This window comes from Daphnia magna, linkage group LG4, assembly GCF_020631705.1.
Source record: "Daphnia magna isolate NIES linkage group LG4, ASM2063170v1.1, whole genome shotgun sequence".
Lineage (NCBI taxonomy): Eukaryota > Metazoa > Arthropoda > Branchiopoda > Diplostraca > Daphniidae > Daphnia > Daphnia magna.
The window spans coordinates 7,216,695-7,234,978 of record NC_059185.1 but is presented as its reverse complement, the minus strand read 5'-3'; the positions used below and the strand labels follow the sequence as shown (position 1 = coordinate 7,234,978).

General features: G+C 39.4%; 4 protein-coding genes across 6 annotated transcripts; 1 reads left to right on the top strand and 3 right to left on the bottom strand.

Annotated features, from left to right (window-relative positions):
* Nucleotides 1–218: 218 nt before the first annotated feature.
* Nucleotides 219–2,593, bottom strand: LOC116922119 (F-actin-capping protein subunit alpha). Its single transcript, XM_032928547.2, is given in 8 exon segments — nt 219–1,096; nt 1,184–1,255; nt 1,318–1,396; nt 1,462–1,640; nt 1,695–1,751; nt 1,753–1,919; nt 1,976–2,039; nt 2,311–2,593. Coding segments are annotated over 8 exon segments (861 nt in total). The 5' UTR covers nt 2,347–2,593; the 3' UTR covers nt 219–889.
* Nucleotides 2,594–3,703: 1,110 nt separating this feature from the next.
* LOC116922106 (metalloprotease TIKI1) lies at nt 3,704–9,085 on the bottom strand. The gene is given in 11 exon segments (XM_032928527.2): nt 3,704–4,108; nt 4,327–4,677; nt 5,169–5,259; nt 5,330–5,349; nt 5,351–5,502; nt 5,563–5,709; nt 5,817–6,050; nt 6,052–6,168; nt 6,237–6,446; nt 8,566–8,625; nt 8,749–9,085. Coding segments are annotated over 11 exon segments (1,668 nt in total). The 5' UTR covers nt 8,878–9,085; the 3' UTR covers nt 3,704–3,951.
* Nucleotides 9,086–11,500: 2,415 nt separating this feature from the next.
* Nucleotides 11,501–13,007, bottom strand: LOC116922135 (U6 snRNA-associated Sm-like protein LSm4). Its single transcript, XM_032928563.2, has 5 exons — nt 12,833–13,007; nt 12,722–12,763; nt 12,565–12,663; nt 12,251–12,428; nt 11,501–11,776 (listed from the first exon to the last, which is right to left on the bottom strand). The coding sequence occupies exons 1-5, from the start codon at nt 12,833–12,835 to the stop codon at nt 11,694–11,696; spliced, it is 405 nt and encodes a 134-aa protein (XP_032784454.1). The 5' UTR covers nt 12,836–13,007; the 3' UTR covers nt 11,501–11,693.
* Nucleotides 13,008–14,424: 1,417 nt separating this feature from the next.
* On the top strand, nt 14,425–17,844 carry LOC116922112 (ceramide glucosyltransferase-B). 3 transcript variants are annotated; one of them, XM_032928536.2, is made up of 9 exons: nt 14,425–14,580; nt 15,510–15,787; nt 15,927–16,068; nt 16,158–16,260; nt 16,328–16,429; nt 16,499–16,611; nt 16,769–17,100; nt 17,179–17,302; nt 17,374–17,844. In XM_032928536.2, exons 2-9 carry the CDS (start codon nt 15,684–15,686, stop codon nt 17,551–17,553), a joined length of 1,200 nt encoding a protein of 399 aa, XP_032784427.2. In that variant the 5' UTR covers nt 14,425–14,580; nt 15,510–15,683; the 3' UTR covers nt 17,554–17,844. The 3 variants fall into 3 exon arrangements, with proteins under 3 accessions (XP_032784427.2, XP_032784428.2, XP_032784429.2); XM_032928537.2 differs by lacking the exon at nt 14,425–14,580 and adding an exon at nt 14,761–15,091; XM_032928538.2 differs by lacking the exon at nt 14,425–14,580 and adding an exon at nt 15,151–15,289.
* The last annotated feature ends 440 nt before the right edge of the window (nt 17,845–18,284 follow it).

Sequence of the window (18,284 nt, the reverse complement as noted above, 5' to 3'; positions counted from 1 at the left end):
ACATTGCAAAGAAACTTGTATGGCTTTCGTGCCCAGCTTTGAATAAGCCGAGCGATGTGGAAGTAATTATAAATTTTGTAGGACTTCGTCTCATTATTACTTGTTTAAGCATAACGACCTGACGGTGCTCGTATCATGGATTTGAGGCATGGATCTGTCATATTTGGTAATTGAAAGTTCAATTGCTGCAGAGCAGAGATGAAAAAAGGGACAAAAAGTTTCAACAAGTCCAACACAGTTGTATTTTCATTTTGCAAGACCAATGGCCCACAACACAAAATTAGGCTTATGGAATCACTACATCTTTCTTTCTTTTAGGCAATAGGCATTCACACAGGATATAGAGGGTACGAAAAGGAGCAAAAGATGAGGAACAATTCAGTAGTGAAAACCGAAACACCTATATATTAATCATGTAGATTACTTTGCTAGTTAACCAAAGCAAACCAATCTGCTGATAATAAAAGAACTTAAATGGGGTGCAGAAAATCAATGGACGACGATTTAATATTACTATGATAATAATAAAAGGGCGCATCGCTTCAGCAATGCGCGCACAAAGGCAGCGTACCGGTGACGCGATATAACTTGATCAGGATAATTTAACGCTAAACTCAAGCCTTGATCAAATCATCCAACACTCGACACAGTAAAACCATGAGGGGAGAGCTGAGAAGGAAGAAGGTTAGAAAAAACAAACAGAAAATAGGATATGTAAATAAATGGAAAAGAAATGTATCGTAGTAACTTATTAGAACCACCGTAACAACATTGAACCAATCGGCCAGCAGTTGGCAGTAGGTCGGATTCTACTTTCCAACAACAAGGATAAGGAAATAAGAAGAATAGAAAGATTTAATAAGTAAAGAATTACTGATTGAACTTATTGTTATTGGGCTTTGTTGATTTCTTTTCCAATTTTGTACGAAATGATCTTTTCCCAGTCTACTTTACTTCGCGTGATTGGTAGTTGACGGCGTAGAGCTTTGAAGGTAGTATCAGACATTGTTTGGTAATTTTCATTGATCGCTAATTGATACTCAGATTCGGACTCTTCAATCAATCGAACCATTTCTTTTGCGGTCTCCACTTCATTCTTTATAAGCACATAGGAAGTAAAATTTTAGTTTTATATATACATAAATATAGATAAATATTTTTTTTTATTGAGATTTTGCCTTACCGAACACGTGAGTGAATGTTTAACATTCTTAGAACAGACAAGCTGGACATTACCATCTTCATAATAATGAACCTAATGTAAAAAAGCAAGGAGTGGAGAATTAATGGAGAAAACAAAACGATGGAAGGTGTTACCTGAACTCTTAGAGTTCCTTGCAACTCCCCAGTTCCACCAGTCAAAGTTGCACACCACTGTGACCTCCAACGACCATTCCTACAAAAATTTTACAAAATAAATTATAGTTTATATGTTAAGTTAATTTTCACATAGAACTGCACCAATAATTCTTTGGTTGAAACTGATGATCCTCAATGCACGCTACAAGAGATACACTATCATTTCTACTTTGTCCAAACACAGCACAAACACCATGCTTGTAATGGTTTGCTGTGTACTCAGTAAACTGGGATTCTAATGCATCTCTCCATGATTCTACCGCAGTATCAGATTCCCATGCCTAGAAACAAAGTCATTGATTTACATGACAAATATGTAACTAGAGCTGATATACCTGCAGATCAGAAGCTTCCTTCCTCAAATGATCATACTTGAAAGACTGTTTTGAACCGAGGATCAAAAAACCTCCCCCCGCCAATGTCATTGTGCTCGGTTACCAATGAAGGAATACTGGAGTTTGGAAGTTTAACAGGAGTGAGTTGATCTTTATTGTACAAGGCAAAGGCACCTGCAACACCCTCTTTCAAGAGTGTGTCATTATTCAATAAAACACGAACATCTGAAAAATAATGTTGGATAAAGTCTGAATCAACAGATAGTCTCAACACCTCAAACCTGTAAACACTTCATTGAATTCCCCAGGAGGAGCATGCCGTATGAAATCCGAAGCAATACGAACCTAATGAAATTAAGAAAATAAACATTTATCAATAACAACTTGCACTAAGGCCAATTAAAAAGAGATCAAATAAATGGCGAAACCAGATTGCGAAACACCGGTAAGACCCCTCCCACTTGTCAAAACGAGCGTTTCTTTACATTAGAAGGTAGTGAAAATAACACATGGTAATTCGGGAATAAACAAATGAAAAAGTTGTCACCTACTTGATATTCTCTTTCTTAGGGACATAACTATATCACGATTAAACCAAATGAAAACAGCAGCTTACCTTTTCTTGATCAGATATTTGATCGTCAGGCGCCATTTTAGTTTGACAAGGGGAATATCACGATATGTATACAGTGAGGTGCTGACTCGTACCTAGAGGACAAGCTCTCTCTGACAATTCTTTTGTTATCTACGCAAACTTAGGAACAACTTGAAGTTATAGAGCTTTTGAAATAAACTATCAATGGACTAACTCTCCCGTTTCATAAATATTGGGTTTTACAAGGTATTTGCTTTTAATACAGACAGGCGACAGGGGCGAGTCAAGTTCGTTAGCGAACGCCATCTCGTCAGAGATATGGCAATTTTTGATTCCCAACGTTCAATTTGAATAGTCCAACTTTGTTCGTTTTTCACTCTCTAGATAGCTCACGACGGTTTTCTGAGCTACTCGGTTGTCGGTAAGAAGTAAACGTTCGGCCGTAAAACTCCGTTAATTCTTTTAAAACACAACATCGAGCTGAGCGCATTCTAACCTTCGCCAGTGGACCGCCAGCCACGAAAAAGCAACTATGATTTCCAACAAATTCAAATTTTTTCTTTTTTCCTTTTCATTCATTAAAAAGATAACAATAATCCTGTGTCACGTCTTCTAGGAAATGGCGTGTATTGTTTTCCTTTAGCGGAAGATTTAGAATTCAACATCGTAAAAGTATGCATAATAAAAAAGGGGGTATAGGAACTTTTGGCATATATTTCAGTGAAATCAACGGTAATATGTATAATATAACTATTCGGCGAATCAATTTAACTTTAAGGTATATTTAAGCAATCAAAGGAAATACCAGTGAGGGAAGAAACTCGAGAAGCGTAATGGCAGTGTGATGGGAATTTTTCACGGTATATTTCTTAAAACGACAAAACTTCATCCGCACAGCCTGAGATGCAACATGAGCAAATCATACCTGGATCGTTTAAAACCTGTCCCTTAATAGCGTGACGGCATGTTTAGAACGTTGTCTCAAACGAAAACCATTTTAGTTTAATTGTGTACGGATAATGACGTTGATATTCCAAGTTCCATTAGATGTAAGAAAACTATTGGATAGCAAACGACATAATTGATTTTGATGACAGCACCATTCGTCGGTTGTTCTTGAGATAGTCCCTTCCATTTTCTTATTTGTTCAGGTCCACCCTACATCTAGGTTCTCATTCTTTTCCTCCGTCTTGTCGTTTCGTTCCAAGTTGGCACTATGAGATTGGATTCTTTCTGTTGTATATGCTTCAGCTCATCATTATCTGGCGTGTTGTAAAAATAAAGTTGTCCAATCTGCGAGGATACTTATAGATCTTGGTTTTCCTTTTCTTTCACAGAACCGTGTATCATATTTCAAATTGCCAAATAAAGTACGACGCAAACGCGTTTAATAAATAAAATCGCGAGAAGAATATTATGCGTAAAACGAAATCAAAAAGTGGTACATTTGAGCTGTACAAAATTATCTACAAACAGAGTTCATACATAATAAACGAAATATTTAAACGCAGCTCACTTAGATCTTCATATATAGACAATGGAAAAATCATTGGACATTGGGATAATAACTCTTCATGAGTATTTGGCAGGAAATCGCATTCAAAAACTGAATCTACGTTCTAGTTCTGACACAAAAATAAGCATCTTCGTTTCGTGAGATAATCAGGTTCTAGTATAGGAGAACATTATCGCTATAAACAAGGGAACCCATAAAGCTTGGCAAAGGGAGTCTGAAGTGGCTCGGTTCGGTCGCAGCCCATACCAAACGCGTAAGGAATCGTCCGTCTGAGTGGAAGATGGTTCTGACGGCTGCAAACTTCTATCATGAAAAACAGTGCAAGGAAAAACGAAATTACTCAAGGAATACGTGACACTTGCTCAGTTAGTAAATATAAGGATGGCCTTTTGCTTTAAGCAAACACGTTCTGTCGCCATTGTAAGACGACGTTTTGAGACACTGTCGCTGTCATTACATACAAATGATGATAATGATAAAAATTCAGCGTTAAAAAAAACAAAAAAAAAAAAACACAATACCTAATGTAAGAATGTCCTCCGTTTTCCAAGCGGATCCACAAGTCATTGAAATTTCTATATTTTATCGCTATATCTTGATTAGTTGCTTCTCTAGCAGCAGCTGCTAACAAATTAGGGCTAGTCCTTAGTAGTGTAGGGGGTCGAAATGTCGTTTTTTTTGCTAAATCTTCTGGTGGCATACGGGGAGTGTTTGTCGCAGTTCGGGTAATTATTCGAGTCTCTAACACGTTGCGTGAAAGCTCTTCGTCTTGGCTGTCCACTGTATTCGATTTGACGTGTGTCGAAAAATCGCGAAGACTGCTCGGTTCTGGTACCAGTGAGGGGCGTGGCTTACTTTGCTTCTTCCGATGCCTTCAATGACCAAGAAAAAACAATTATTTAAAAAAGGAAAGCAAGACCACAATCTAAACATTACCACCTCAGCGGATATATACAAACGATTTTTCAAACATACAAACGGACTAATAAAATAAACATTTTTAAAACGAGAGCTTTGCTGCCGTACAACGGACAAAAATAAACATGCCCACACACAACTCGACAAAAACGAACACTTCCTGTGGAGCAAACATTCAACAGACTAAAAGTAACCTTCCACGGTGGTCATCGTTTCCGGACGGTAAGCTTTGTTTTCGCAATAGAAGTATGTTTGGTTTTCAAACATTTATAGACCGTATCCAGACGAAATTACTACGATCAATAGCATTGCAATATCGGCGGTGTGAGACAAACAAAGGTCTATAATTTTGAATACAACAGACTAAGCTCTTAGTTTCGTTCAAGTGCTGAAAGAACCAACTCGAAAAGTTTGAATTAAATAGCAAAATATCGAAGAAAGTTACCTTAAAATTTTATGATCGGACGTGAGTTGCTCGACGGTATAACCGCCTCTCTCAACAACGTCTAGGACAGTGTAGTTGCCTAAAAAATGCCCTATTTACAGGTTAAGGGATTTAAAACATCGAGTTCAAATAAGTACAGGTGTCACTTCAAACTGATTTACCTGCGCCGAAGGCAAAAAAAACTCTTGTCGGGATGGGCAGCAAGCAGTTCCAATACTCGTTGACCCATTCTACGATTACGTTTGAATATAAGCTCTTGGCGGAAATATTCATCAATTTTCTTCGCCATTACTTGTTCGTAAGGTGCCAGGGTTACATTGGTCATCGACGGAACCTATTCATTTTGTTTTCTTGAATGCAACCATTCTCATGGATTACGTTAAGTATTAATTACCTGAGCCGTATCATGACTAAATATAACCGCGTTAAGATCACCGCAGTTGTAATGTTTGATTAAATCATCTGTGGTATAGGGCACCGAGTGATCACCCGCCCTTAGAGATTCTTGGTGATGAAGCGTCTGATTCAGCGCAAATACAACCTGAAACATGATAATCATATTTTTTGGAAAAATGCACTTTCACATTGGCAACAAGCAACAAAAAAAAAAAATCACAAGAAAAAAATATATATGCTGTAAATAAAAACCTGGGAAAAGTTTAGGCCGTTTAAAGGAACACATTGCTCTTCCACTCGTTCGACAGCTCCCATCCGCTTGTTTCGTCGCTCGGCTTCCTGGGCCAAATACAAGTCCAAAACGGGGATACCCCGTGATTTGATATCGCTCTCCGTCAACGAATTCACCATTAGCATGACCCAGATGGGTCGCTTTCGTTCCCAGTTGCCCGTAATGGCGCTGAAAAGGTAGTCGGCATAGAGTCCCTCGTCCCCGCTGATCCGGACTCATCCACGACGGCATCACAGCTTTTACGTAGTCTAAATGGCGTTTGAGCCGGGCAAACAAATCGGCTGGCAAGACGTCGCCTAGACTTTGGCCCACCTTTAAATGAAACAGGAATCGTTAAATCGAATATGATGATTCCAAGATATCGATTTATGAAAGTCTACCGGTAAGAGTTGGCAGCTGGTAAGTGCGCTGATGGTGTTTGGATCGGTCAAATCAAGTTCAAAGAAAACTGCATCTGAAGCGTCAAATGCTCTTTTGACATTCTCAGGCACGTAGTCCCAGACACGAGAATACGGTACGTGAATTGTACCGAAGAAATACGACGGCGGTTCGGCCGCTATTCGCCACAGAAAGGAAGTGCTACGTCCGTTCTGGTTAAACAAACACAAAGGAAAGTGAGTACTATTACAACAAAATTAGCTTAGCTATACGTTAAGAGCAAGTCATAAATCACCTGCGTAACTGAATTTAACAACAAATCTTACATAAAAAAGAAAAAAATGCCGCCTTTCCTGGCACAAAACATATCATAAATCATCATATCATTATTTGTTTTCTTTCCTTTTTTTTTCTTCTGTCTTTCTCAGCATGTAAATTTTCCCATTTGTTTGGTATGTCCAGAAAGTTGCATAGATTTAATGGCATCAAAATAACACAAGAGACGTTGTAAGTCTAGGATTCGTCGCGGCGTATAGCATTCGACTTTTCAGCCGCGTACAGCTACGAGTCTCTGTTTTCATTTCTCAATGTCCCAAGTTTTTCATTGTTGAGGTGATTATATTCCACCGTCACAACAAACACATTGTTTCCCTTCCCTTAAAAAGGAGGGAGCGGGGGTTTGGTTTTCCACTTTCTTTTGTAAGCAAGCCAAAAGAAACAGTGCGTTCTACCATTTCTCACCAAAGATATTTCCGTTCATCTTACCTGAGGGGTATCAAAATTCCAATCTAAGACGAGTTGAGAGACGCATAAAAATACTTTAGACAGTTGGCCGTCTCCGATTCCGAATATTAATTGAAAATGAGATAGCGGGTCGTCGTCATTCGTTATAAGTAATGCAAAAATATGCGAGCTGAGAGGTAGAAAAATGAATGGCCGATTTCAGACTACATGAATAATTGCAAGATTTCTCCTTGGCAAGCCTCTGTTATAACAATGGTGCTAGTCGACACAATCATCACTACGTTCGAGGAAAAAAAAACTGAAAGTAAAGAAAGCTCATGTACACACCTGGCGCAGCGAGGTTCTCTAATTGCCAAGCACGCTCAAACAATTGTATCTCTATTGCTAATAAAATTATGGGTATGATAACTATTAATTTTTTTCTTTTTTTTTTGTTGCCTCCTACTCAAGCGATCATGGGGCATGGCTTTTGGTGAACGGCAGACAAACAGCTGTGACCCGTTTCACATTAACATTGGTTTAAAGGTGAAAGCGCACAGGCAACACCATATACGGATCCAACGACAAGACTCGTACGATCACACAGCAAGGGGAGAGGAGAGGGGAGTCAACCATTTCCGGAAAGAGGGAACTGTGAAAAAAGATCTATCCGTGGGTTTCTCAAAGCCCTTTATGGAGTTTTTTTTTTTTCCTTCCCTCAATGAAGAGCATACGAGACACACTGTCACAATGTTTGAATCGAACCGAAAACCATTGATTTGCATTGAATTCAAATGCAAATGAGCAGAAATAGTAACTGGTGTAAAGCACAGTCCTACCGACAGTCGTCCATTCCACCCGTTAACGTACGATAGCGAATGCGAGCCTTTTAAGGACGTCCACATTCAGGGAAGATACGATACAGTTTCCATACATGCAGCGAAAATTTCATCTATTAATTTCGAACAAGGCATGCGATGCCTTAAGTGTCGACTTCGAAGTGGAATGCAACTCACGGCTATTTTTTATTTATTGATTAAACATACCCCTAAAGCCAATCTTATTTTCAACAGAGCCAGGAAATTAGTCCTGCCATAAACGCGTTTCTTTTTCAACGAAGAACCGGTCCCGTTTCTTAAGAATGTCTCGGTTTTGTTCTGGCTCTGTCTATTTATCTCCATGCATATGCATATAGGCATAGAATGCAAGGATGGAAACAAAAGTTGGGTGGTTAGAATGAATTCAACTACCGCGTAGGACGTTAGAGGACCGTATAGTATTTTGTTCGAAATTTGAGCCGAACCATCATTTGCGTAACCTTGTGTTTCAGTGAACTGGGCACGCGCAATACATTCAACATGGCCGCCAATAGTTTGGTGTGAATTGTAGGCGGGAAAAAAGTCTGTTAATTCCAAGTGTCACCCACAACACACGTATATAGTCTTTGCGTCGGATAGGTTTTCTTTCTTTTCTTTCTCTTTGTTTTTTTCCAATCTAGTGTTTCATGTCTGTTCACTTAGAGCTTCATTGGACAACGGATTAGACGGTAAAACAAAGAACCCGTCGCGCCCCTCAACAACAAACTTGTTAGACATGGAATAGACTTACGTCGGGTTTGCTGCAAGAATCCGGGCGCTTGTGCCGCCTGCCCTCTGTTGTATCAATCCACTAAATCACACAGACACAAAAACATAAAGAAACAACAAAAAAAAAAGACGACGTATTTAAAAATCAACGGATAGACAATTGGCAATCAATGTGCCAATAAGGTGATTGGCGTGACTTTTATACCACTAATGCGAATAAAAGAAGAAGGCATTGCAGGAGAATAGTTTGAGAGACGATTGCTCGGCGAGATATAGGCCTGGGCCGAAGCGGTTGGCGAGCTGCGTCAACTCTACGAGATGCATGATAGGCCATAATAAAAGGTTCACAATCGGCGCGAGGACACCTTGTTGAAGTGAGAGAGTGAGAAACGCGGGATGCTCATGGCACGGCCTGCGGGCGTCTTTTTGATATTCACAACACGCGCCCAACATGGCGAGATTCACCAAACAACACGAGACCGCCTACAGCAGCTGCACAGACGAGCAGGAACAAGCATCATACACGAGAGACAGTCAAGACAACACTAGTCGGCCACGGCAACTTCTAAAACATCTAACGGGCAGATCGAGGCGCGCGCCTACGGCTCACATAGCCACAGTCTTACGCATCTGGCGGCAAATCCACTTACTACATGAAATTCGTGGCATTCTTTTGGTTGCGACCTGATTAAGACAGTGTACAAAATTCCTTCTTTTTCCCCTCTTTTTTATTTTCTCATATTATTTTGATGACCAAATCCGTAGGCCATCCGTGAATCAGGAACATAATATTCGATTGGCAAATTTGATAAAACTTGTGTCTTCTTTCTGGGAACCTTCAAAGATGGTATGGCTCTCAAGAGAAGTGGAAAGAAAACAAAAGAAGGAATTATGAACTTTCTCTATACATTCTCTAGGGAAGAACCTGGGACGTGGAAAGAGCTTTACAGTACCCAGTAAATCTATTGACTGGGCGTTAAAAGTCGACCTTTTTTCGGAGGCCTAGCTCCCTCAACGTTTCTCCTCTCCCCTTTGCATCTGTCTCCCCCTTCACTAAATCAGACCCACGGACAGCTTCAGAAACTAGGGAGGCCCCCTTTGCGTTCGTCTCCCCCTGTTTCATTTCGTTTCATTTACATTCTTCAACCGAAAATCCCCGTTACTGTACTCAAGCCATTATTTTTTTTTCTTTTCTTTTTCTTTTTTTTTTCTCTCCAAAAGAGCTTAGCTTTATTCACCCTTCCATACATGCGCGGCGACCTAGTCAAAGTCGATTCTATGAAAATTCCTGAAACTTTCCACCAGACAATTTTCTAGCTCTATAAATGGTTTTCAAAAGAAGACTGTTGAGCTAACGCCCTATTCACGAATTAATGGTGCGTTTTTTTTTTTCTATATCAAGTCAAACTACGGTGCTCTTTACCAACGACTTGATTGCTTAAATGTCAATCCTATCTACTGCAATTCAAAAATGGCGGAATAAACGACGTGCATTTTTCTTTTTATAGAAACACTTACTGGCTAATGGGAATGACGACTCGCCTTTTAGCCGAGTACTATGTCGTTAAAGGTAACTGTAGTGGTTTCCTTTATTTGATCAACCGATTCAGTCATCCCAAAGTTGTTCACTGAATTCTTTTCACCTTGACTCTGTCTGGCAACGTTGTATGCAACTAAACGTAGTCTTCAAGGTGAATGTTAGGGACAGAAATTTGTGGGAATACCTAACTAGGACTAGGCCCTAAGCAGTATCGAAGCCAACCACGTTATACTCCTGAAATTAATCAACTGTTAAAGCTTAGCTTCCTATCTTTGGTCTGAGGCGAACAATGTTGCTGAAGATGCCCGCAGAATTTGTTAAATTTTCAATTTCTCCATATCGGTAGCTAGCGATGTTGGAAAACCACCTTTCATATTACGTCGTATTTCGAAATGAAAAACTATACACCGAAACAAGAACCTATAGTTCAAGGTGTATGGAGGAAAATGAAAGAGAGAGCAGGAGAGAGCGAGAAGGGAGCAGATGAAAATGATGAAGACGTGCAGGTGAACTGGTGAAGGCCAAAGTCAGTGGCTGGCTCGGGGCATCGTCTGCTGACTGACAAGACACAAAACGTATTAATAGAGAAGAGAAAATGCAATACTAATTGCATCTCTTGGGGATGTATCAAAAATTATCTATTCAGTTTCCTGGCAGCTACAGACGTTTAAGACTCTAAGTGCAATACATTTGTGGTTTCGTTTTTGTCTAATAGATTTGTACATTGGTACTAACCCGCTTTTTCTCTCTCGGCAATTATCAAACATACAATCTATCAAAGCAAGTAAAATAGCTTTTAAAGAACTGGCTTGACGAGCAATGGAAGTAATACATTGCTTAATTTAAAGCTGAAAACTTGTTGAGTATGTATGGGAATGGGTGCTGGAGGTACGCGAGCACCGTTACCGAACTAAATGTTGCACCGGACGTATCATTTTCTGTATTAGGACCGCACATAGTGGGCTATGCAACAACTAGGTACCATAACGTTTTGGCTTCATTCGCGTGTCGTCTTTACTGAATAGCAAATGCGTCGCTATTAATCAAACTGTTGGGTAGAATGGAAACGCAACAATGTATGATGTCAGGCTTCAAATTTGAAGTACGACCGTACAACATTTCACTATGCTCTCGTCGAGATTCAGAACCACGTGGTATTAGCGAATTTCCCAATTTGAAACATTCAAAATGAACTCTGTCCCCTGATTTTTTGCAAGTATAATCGCGTTTTGCGACACCAACCACATCGTACTGTAGCTCTAGCCATGCTTAGAAAGGGCGGTTCAGTTTTGTAAAAGCTTCATCATATTCATTACTTATGCATAAGACACTTTAAACTAGACCTAGAAACGAACGCGCAGAGATCGTAGACAGTCAATGATGTGCTACCGGTACTTAACACCATAAGATTTACTTCTTATTTTTCACTTAACGATGTATTTCTCCGACATTTATTGTTCGGATTTGAGTTAGCAAAATACAAATTTGACAGAAAAAACGCGAACAACAAGGTATGAGTTATGTGTGCTTCACTGTTTCTGTCACGACCAAAAGTGGCGCGAAAATGAAAACTTTGCGATATTTGGAAAAAATCATCTGGCAATAAGGATTTACTTTCCACGGGGTTTGTTAGTACCGCCTCCACCTCCTCGTCCCGAAGGCGCACCTCGACCTCTAGAGGCTCCAAAAGATCCTGATAATGAACAAAAAAGTAACATGTATAATACAGTTCTTCCAATGAAATCTCATTATTTTATTGCTTAGACTTTAATACGGTAGTAAGTGATTCATTTTTTGGCCCTTTGGGCTAGCATTTCCCATGCTCCTGCTAACAGCAAACGACGGGGAAAAAAACAGTGGTGCATTATACGACGATTTGAGGCTGATTATTTAGGATCGGATTCGAAATTTCTCGTACGTAAAGCACTGTTGTCGTGACGTACAAGAAATAGAAATGAATGTTCAATAATTACACTAATTTTGTTTCATGTTCTTGACATGATTGTCTCCAACTTATGTTTACTTCATATGTGTAAAATAAAGTTTTAATTCCTAGGAAATGTTAAGTATGGTTCCCGTATTTTGTAATTTTCAATTATAATTACTTGGCTGGTGATGACCAACAATACTATCAACAACTAACAAGTATACTAAATGAATACAATACCTCTATTACCACCTCTGCCTCTTTGGGCTCCACCTCTTCCTTTGCCATCACTTCGACCACGGCCTTTTGCCACTACTTCTTCTTTTACCATATCAATAACTTCATCAGGAATTCGAAGATACTTGATTGTGCTACCTCTAATGTAACATTCTGGCATTCTCCAGAACCTGTCACCATCCTAAAAATTATACACCATGATATTAGGTACAGCTATTTTAAAACGTGTCTAGAAGTCACTTATGAACAGTGCTTCAAATGTATCTATAGTTGGGGAGAGAGATAAACAAACTGGCGTTGCACGGATATGCATTTACCTTGGAGGTGCAAATTACTTCTCGTAGATTAATGTTCATCCAGTTATCACAGCTCACCAAATGGCCATTGTAGGTCTCCCCGTTTTTCAACTCCACTAACTATGAAAGATCTAAGAATTTAGGAAATGACTGAAGCATTAATTTTAAAAATTGTTACCATGGGGTGATTCTGCGCCGTACGCAATAATGACAAGGGTAACTGAAAAACAAAAATCCAAATATTGAACGAAACGCTTTTGATAGTTCGTAAAAGACAATATTTCCATACCATAATTAACTTTTTGTTTTGCCGAGTGGTAAAGTAAAACCAGTAAAACTGTTACTCTACGGTCTGTACGTTCAACGTGAAGAACTTTTTACAAACGGAACGAAATAATACCGTCTGCTAGCCTTTGTAAAAATCAGAGTTTAGAGCCTTAGGCCCTTGGCGTTCGTATTGATGGTATTTTCGCTGACAGTGTAGACACATTTGTTTCGCAGCGGCTGTTACGCACTAATACATGCAGCCTTGCAGGACACATGCATTACCGCTATGCACTGGTGTTTGCTCGGCATTTCATTGATGCCATTTCATTGTGCGCTAATCTTTCTATTTTTCTCTCTGTAGTAAAGTAAAACATGCTGCTACCAAAAACTAAAAAAACTATTGCATGACAATTTTGACAAATATCAAATATTGAGGAAACCATAATGTTCCTTAACCTAAGTATGCCTGCCGAAAGTATTCGCCAAACGCTAAAATTGTAGCTTTGTTAATCAAGGGAAACGTTTAACTTTACCTGTTAAACGCAAGATTTACATTTCTGATGTAGAGAACGTTCAAAACGAATCGCATTTCTCGCACGTCGCACCCGCCGGAAGCCGGAAAATGGCGGGAAAATATTTCTCCCCTCTTTCCATGCGTAGCTTCTAGGCATTTCAAAATTTTTATTTATCTGAGTCATACTAAAAGATATCTCAAATTTTCATACTTACGATTACCAAATCTGGTTTATCACTCAAGTGTAAAATGCTTTGTTCGGTGTTTCTGATACGCGTTTTTTTTTCACCGTCATCTTCGTGTTACGTATGACGAAAACAGCTGTGACTCATTTTTCTATCTACAGTCTACATGGTTCAAATTTCTGACGCATACCACAAGCATTCTTTGTTTCGATAGGAATAAGCATATTAGACCTATTTTATGCATTAAATCACATGTAACTTGATTCATAGCTGTTTTCCCAGCTATTATATATCGCGTATTTTAGGATGACACACATGACATCTTATATGGAAATGAAGCCCGCTCATAGCAGTGGCTTTACAACGTTTTACAACGCATTATGCAAGTACAAAACTAGAATTTATAATAATGCGCTATTAGTTTATCAAGTGGAAAAGGATTGTCCTTTCTTCGCTCACTCGTTGCTCCAACCGAGAAACAACGTTTATGAACTACGTCAGGACTACACACAGGAGTGTTTTCAATTTTTTCCCGATAGCCTACAGTGTCATTATTATAAATGACATTATTCCTAGACGCGCGAAACTAATGATTTTTTCTTATTCCCGGAAGTTTTGTTTTCGGGTCTCTTTCCATTCCTGCCTTTGTCCACAGCGGCTGGAATTTCCGCTGTATAAGTCAACACTCGATTGGCTCTAGTTGTGCTTTCTCTTTTCACCTATGTGAGTTCCAGCTTGGTCCCTTTACTGTAACTGAATACCAAATACGAGATATTCAAATACGACGGGAAACGGTCGTTTTCCCTACCCTGTCTATCCAACAAATGAGGGCTATTTTATCAGCATTCGCTGTATGCATTGTCGCAGTGGGAGGAAACGACGTTGAAAGCCCTTATCAGATATCTGCACTTTTTCCTTGGTTCATAACTGGACTCAAACTGGCCCAAATGTTCAGTTGATCAAGGTACCAAGTCTTACTGTTGTTCATAAATTGTCATTAAATATTCACAATTGAGACCAGGGTAGTGCCCGACCGTTTGTCGAATTCTAAACTTTTCAGTCACTTTAAAGGTAAGCGACACCTCCATATTTTCCTTGGTACACCGCTAATATTCGATTAAATAACTTTTTCAATCATCATTCATTCAATCTGAATTGCATTCATTAAAAAATAAAGATTATAATATTAATAACAAATAATATAATATGTAACATGGGGCGTTGCCGAACAGAAAATTGGTCATTTTGCAGCGATGTGGCGTCTGCTTTTGGCAGTTGAATTCGAACCACCCGAAACGTGAGGTTGTCGTTACTAGTGTGCTCTACAGCGAAAACCCCGCGAAGTCTGCCTTTTGTTGAGCTCCTTTTTCTTCTCGGTGGAAAACTAATTTACTTCCAAGCCTTCATCTTTTATACTTAATCAGACAGTTAGGCCAGAGATAAGATATACGCTCTGTCAATATGGATATCTCGCGTAACGGTCGGTCATCTATGAGGGTCATGTTACAAGTTCTGTCGTCGTGGTAACGTCCAACGTGAAGTGACTAGTGACTGTTGTACTTGTTCTGTACGTTTTTAACGTGTAAGTGACTCTTTAGCGGTGGCGCTGCTACTAGATCAGTGGTTTGTTGTGTTGTCGTTTAATGGGATCTATGGAGACTTCTTCTACGTCCTAGTACGATTCGTGTTCTTTAACCGCGGCCACCCCCACCCCCCCACCCCCAAACAAAAAAAAACACTACCTAGAGAGACTACCTGAGATCCGGCTTATTATCGGAAGGTACTGGCGCGACATACATAAAATGTGTATTCATCGTATTTCTTTCAGTTGCGCCTTACGATAGTAAAGCATGTCTCAGGTGATCCGTAATGTTGACACAAGGAGATTTTTTATGATGATTAGTGGCGTCAGTAACCAGCAGTGATCCGTAGCGGATACGAGAATTTGATGGTTAAAGCTGTGTGTAATATATACATTTATTTTCTTGTGTGTTTTGCAGTTCTATACGTTTCTTTGCGGAAATTTACCAACCAAATGTCCATGTCGCTCACATCATGGATAGTCTGATCTGGTCTCTCGGCTGTTGGCCATTAGACGGCAGATTTTCTATCCACACCTCTTTCCATCCAGTTATCGCATCTTCAAAGTTCCTTGTGTCATTACCGCCACCGTTATGTCACATCAATACGTTAATTTCTTTTGGTTGATTGTGGCCGCTGCGTTGTTTGTCTTCTGGATCGGCTACTGGCTCGTCCACATTCTAGCAATTGTTTACGGGTAAGGTTGTTGTTAATTAAATTATACCAAAGCAACAACAACAAAATAAATAAATAAAAAAAAAAACAAATAAAACAAAATATCTATATTTTCCCATTGGTAAAAATAAACTAACTTTTTATTTGTATTGTTTTGCCAGCAAATGGAAATTGCATCATAAGAGCTGTAAGCAACCAAAAGAAACGCCATATCCGGCCGTCTCAATTTTGAAGCCACTTACTGGAGTCGACGTGAATTTATTTAGTAATCTCGAAACATTTTTCACAATGCAATATCCAGTGGTAGGTCTACGTTAGCCCTCAAAGAAAGCAACACATATTAAGCATTTGTTTCATTGTTTGTTTTTTTTTTGTTTTTTTTTGTTTTTCAGTATGAATTGCTATTTTGCATCTGTGACGAAAGCGATCCGTCTTTGATGCTGGTAAAAAAATTAATGGAAAAATATCCGAAAATAGACGCGCAAATCTTTATTGGTTTGTTCATTTGTGTTTCTCTAAATCGCGTTTGAAAGATGTAACAACTTTTCGTCAATCACTACAGGCGGTGAAAAAGTAGGTATTAATCCAAAAATTAACAATATTCAGCTTGGATATGCCTCTGCCAAATATGAATTGTTCATGATCTCAGATTCTGGTATCCGAAGTAAGTAGCCTGTTTTATAAAGATTTTTAAACAGTTGGGTTGATTGTCCAATACTGGATTTGTTTGCAGTGAAAGAAGACACACTTATTGACATGGTAGAACATATGAAAGAAGATGTTGGGCTCATTCACCAAATGCCATTTGTTTGTGATCGGGAAGGGTTCCCAGCTACGCTAGAGAAGGTAATTAACATTTTGTAAGCAATTTATTTTATGTTTAGTGGTTCCCACATCCATAACGTAGAGTACTATAGTTACACTACGGTATATTTAAACAAGGAAAATTCTCCTATATTTGAAATCTTTTTGATCATGTCACGTCTTCTATTTATGGCATTAGATTTATTTCGGAACGGCTCATGCGCGCATCTACTTAGCGGCGGATTTCGTGGGTGTTAACTGTGCTACCGGGATGTCGGCTTTGATGCGAAAGTCGCTGATCGATGACGCTGGTGGTCTTAAAGCCTTTGGATGCTATTTAGCCGAAGATTTTTTCCTGGCAAAGGCCATCAAAGACCGTGGCTGGAAGATCGGCATTTGCAGTCAACCTGCGTGGCAGAATTCTGGCATTTGCCACATACCTACTTTCCAAGAAAGAATCATTCGTTGGGCGAAGTTAAGAATCGCAATGGTTCCTAGCACGATTATCTTCGAACCAGTTTCGGAGTGCATGTAAGATCACTGCATTCAACGTAATTAGTGTCTAATTAGGCTCCTAAAGTGTCCTGTTTTTTTTTGTGTTTTTCAAAGGCTGCTTGGTGCCTTAGCTGCCTGGTCTATCTACTGGCTGTTTGAGTGGGATCCGCTTGCAGTTGGTTTGTTACATATTCTTGCATGGTTTATTCTTGATTGGATTCTTCTTTCAGTCGTGCAGGTAAGTGTTACGCCTGTAGTTGCATTCGGATATACCCTACTACATTCTAATTTTGGCTTCTGATATACTAGGACGGCCCATTGCCTTTCAGCAAGTTTGAATTCGTTCTAGGGTGGTTTTTGCGTGAGTTGACTGCACCCTTCTTGTTTCTCAATGCTCTTTTCCGACCTACCATCCGTTGGAAGGCGGGAATTTACCGTTTAAAGTGGGGTGGAGTAGTTGAGGAATTAAAGCCTAAAGGGAAACCCTGACAGTTTAACCCGTGTTTCAGTTGAATTTTCGAACAAGCACCGCATCACAAGCGGCCGGAGTAAAAATTAACATTGATCATTGTGTGGATTGTAAGTAAGTTATTGAGAAAGTTGTTCTTTGTCATTTTTAGTTAAATCAGCTATGTATCGTTGGGCATTTTCATTGCCGATGAACGCTCATAAAGTCTATTAGAAAAGAAAGTTAATTTTGTGCTGGGAGCCAGCTTGCCTACCAGCATACGTTAGTAATATTAGATATATAAATACATAATACGTATGCACACACATAAATAGTTTAGTATTTATTTTCTAACCAGACTCATTATTATTTATTTTTTCTTTTTTTTTTTTTTGGGGGATTGTTTGTGAAGGAAGCCTTTAAAAAAATGAAAAAATAATAACGCGCTTCACTTCTGCGGAAACTGCAAAAGCATCATCGTACGTAGGGTAGGGATCGTCCCCGCGTCAATCAGGTAATTTGTTGACGATCTGTAGGGTCATTTTGGTTTTCAGGGCGGTTCTTGAAGATCGCACGTATACTCCGTTTTTTAACCCATGGGTAAACAGATCGAAACTGGGTCAAATATGAAGGAGCCAGATCCTAGACCCAGTTCGAAGACCCGGTTACACCGCTTTTTACTCCGTTTACTGCCACGGAGGGAATATTCAGCGGGATAACCTACGTGTATTCGCTATTTGAGGTGGGTGAGCCGTGGAAAAAATGTGTTTGG

Bases quoted from the DNA above. Each gene is read 5' to 3' on its own strand.
- LOC116922112 (XM_032928536.2), top strand. From the start codon at position 15,684: ATGTCACATCAATACGTTAATTTCTTTTGGTTGATTGTGGCCGCTGCG. The intron at 16,430-16,498 runs GTAAGTAGCCTG...ATTTGTTTGCAG, and splicing joins CTCAGATTCTGGTATCCGAA to TGAAAGAAGACACACTTATT. The intron at 17,101-17,178 runs GTAAGATCACTG...TGTTTTTCAAAG, and splicing joins GAACCAGTTTCGGAGTGCAT to GCTGCTTGGTGCCTTAGCTG.
- LOC116922135 (XM_032928563.2), bottom strand. The intron at 12,429-12,564 runs GTAAATGCATAT...TATAATTTTTAG, and splicing joins AAGTAATTTGCACCTCCAAG to GATGGTGACAGGTTCTGGAG. The intron at 11,777-12,250 runs GTATTGTATTCA...GTTCATTATCAG, and splicing joins AGGCAGAGGTGGTAATAGAG to GATCTTTTGGAGCCTCTAGA.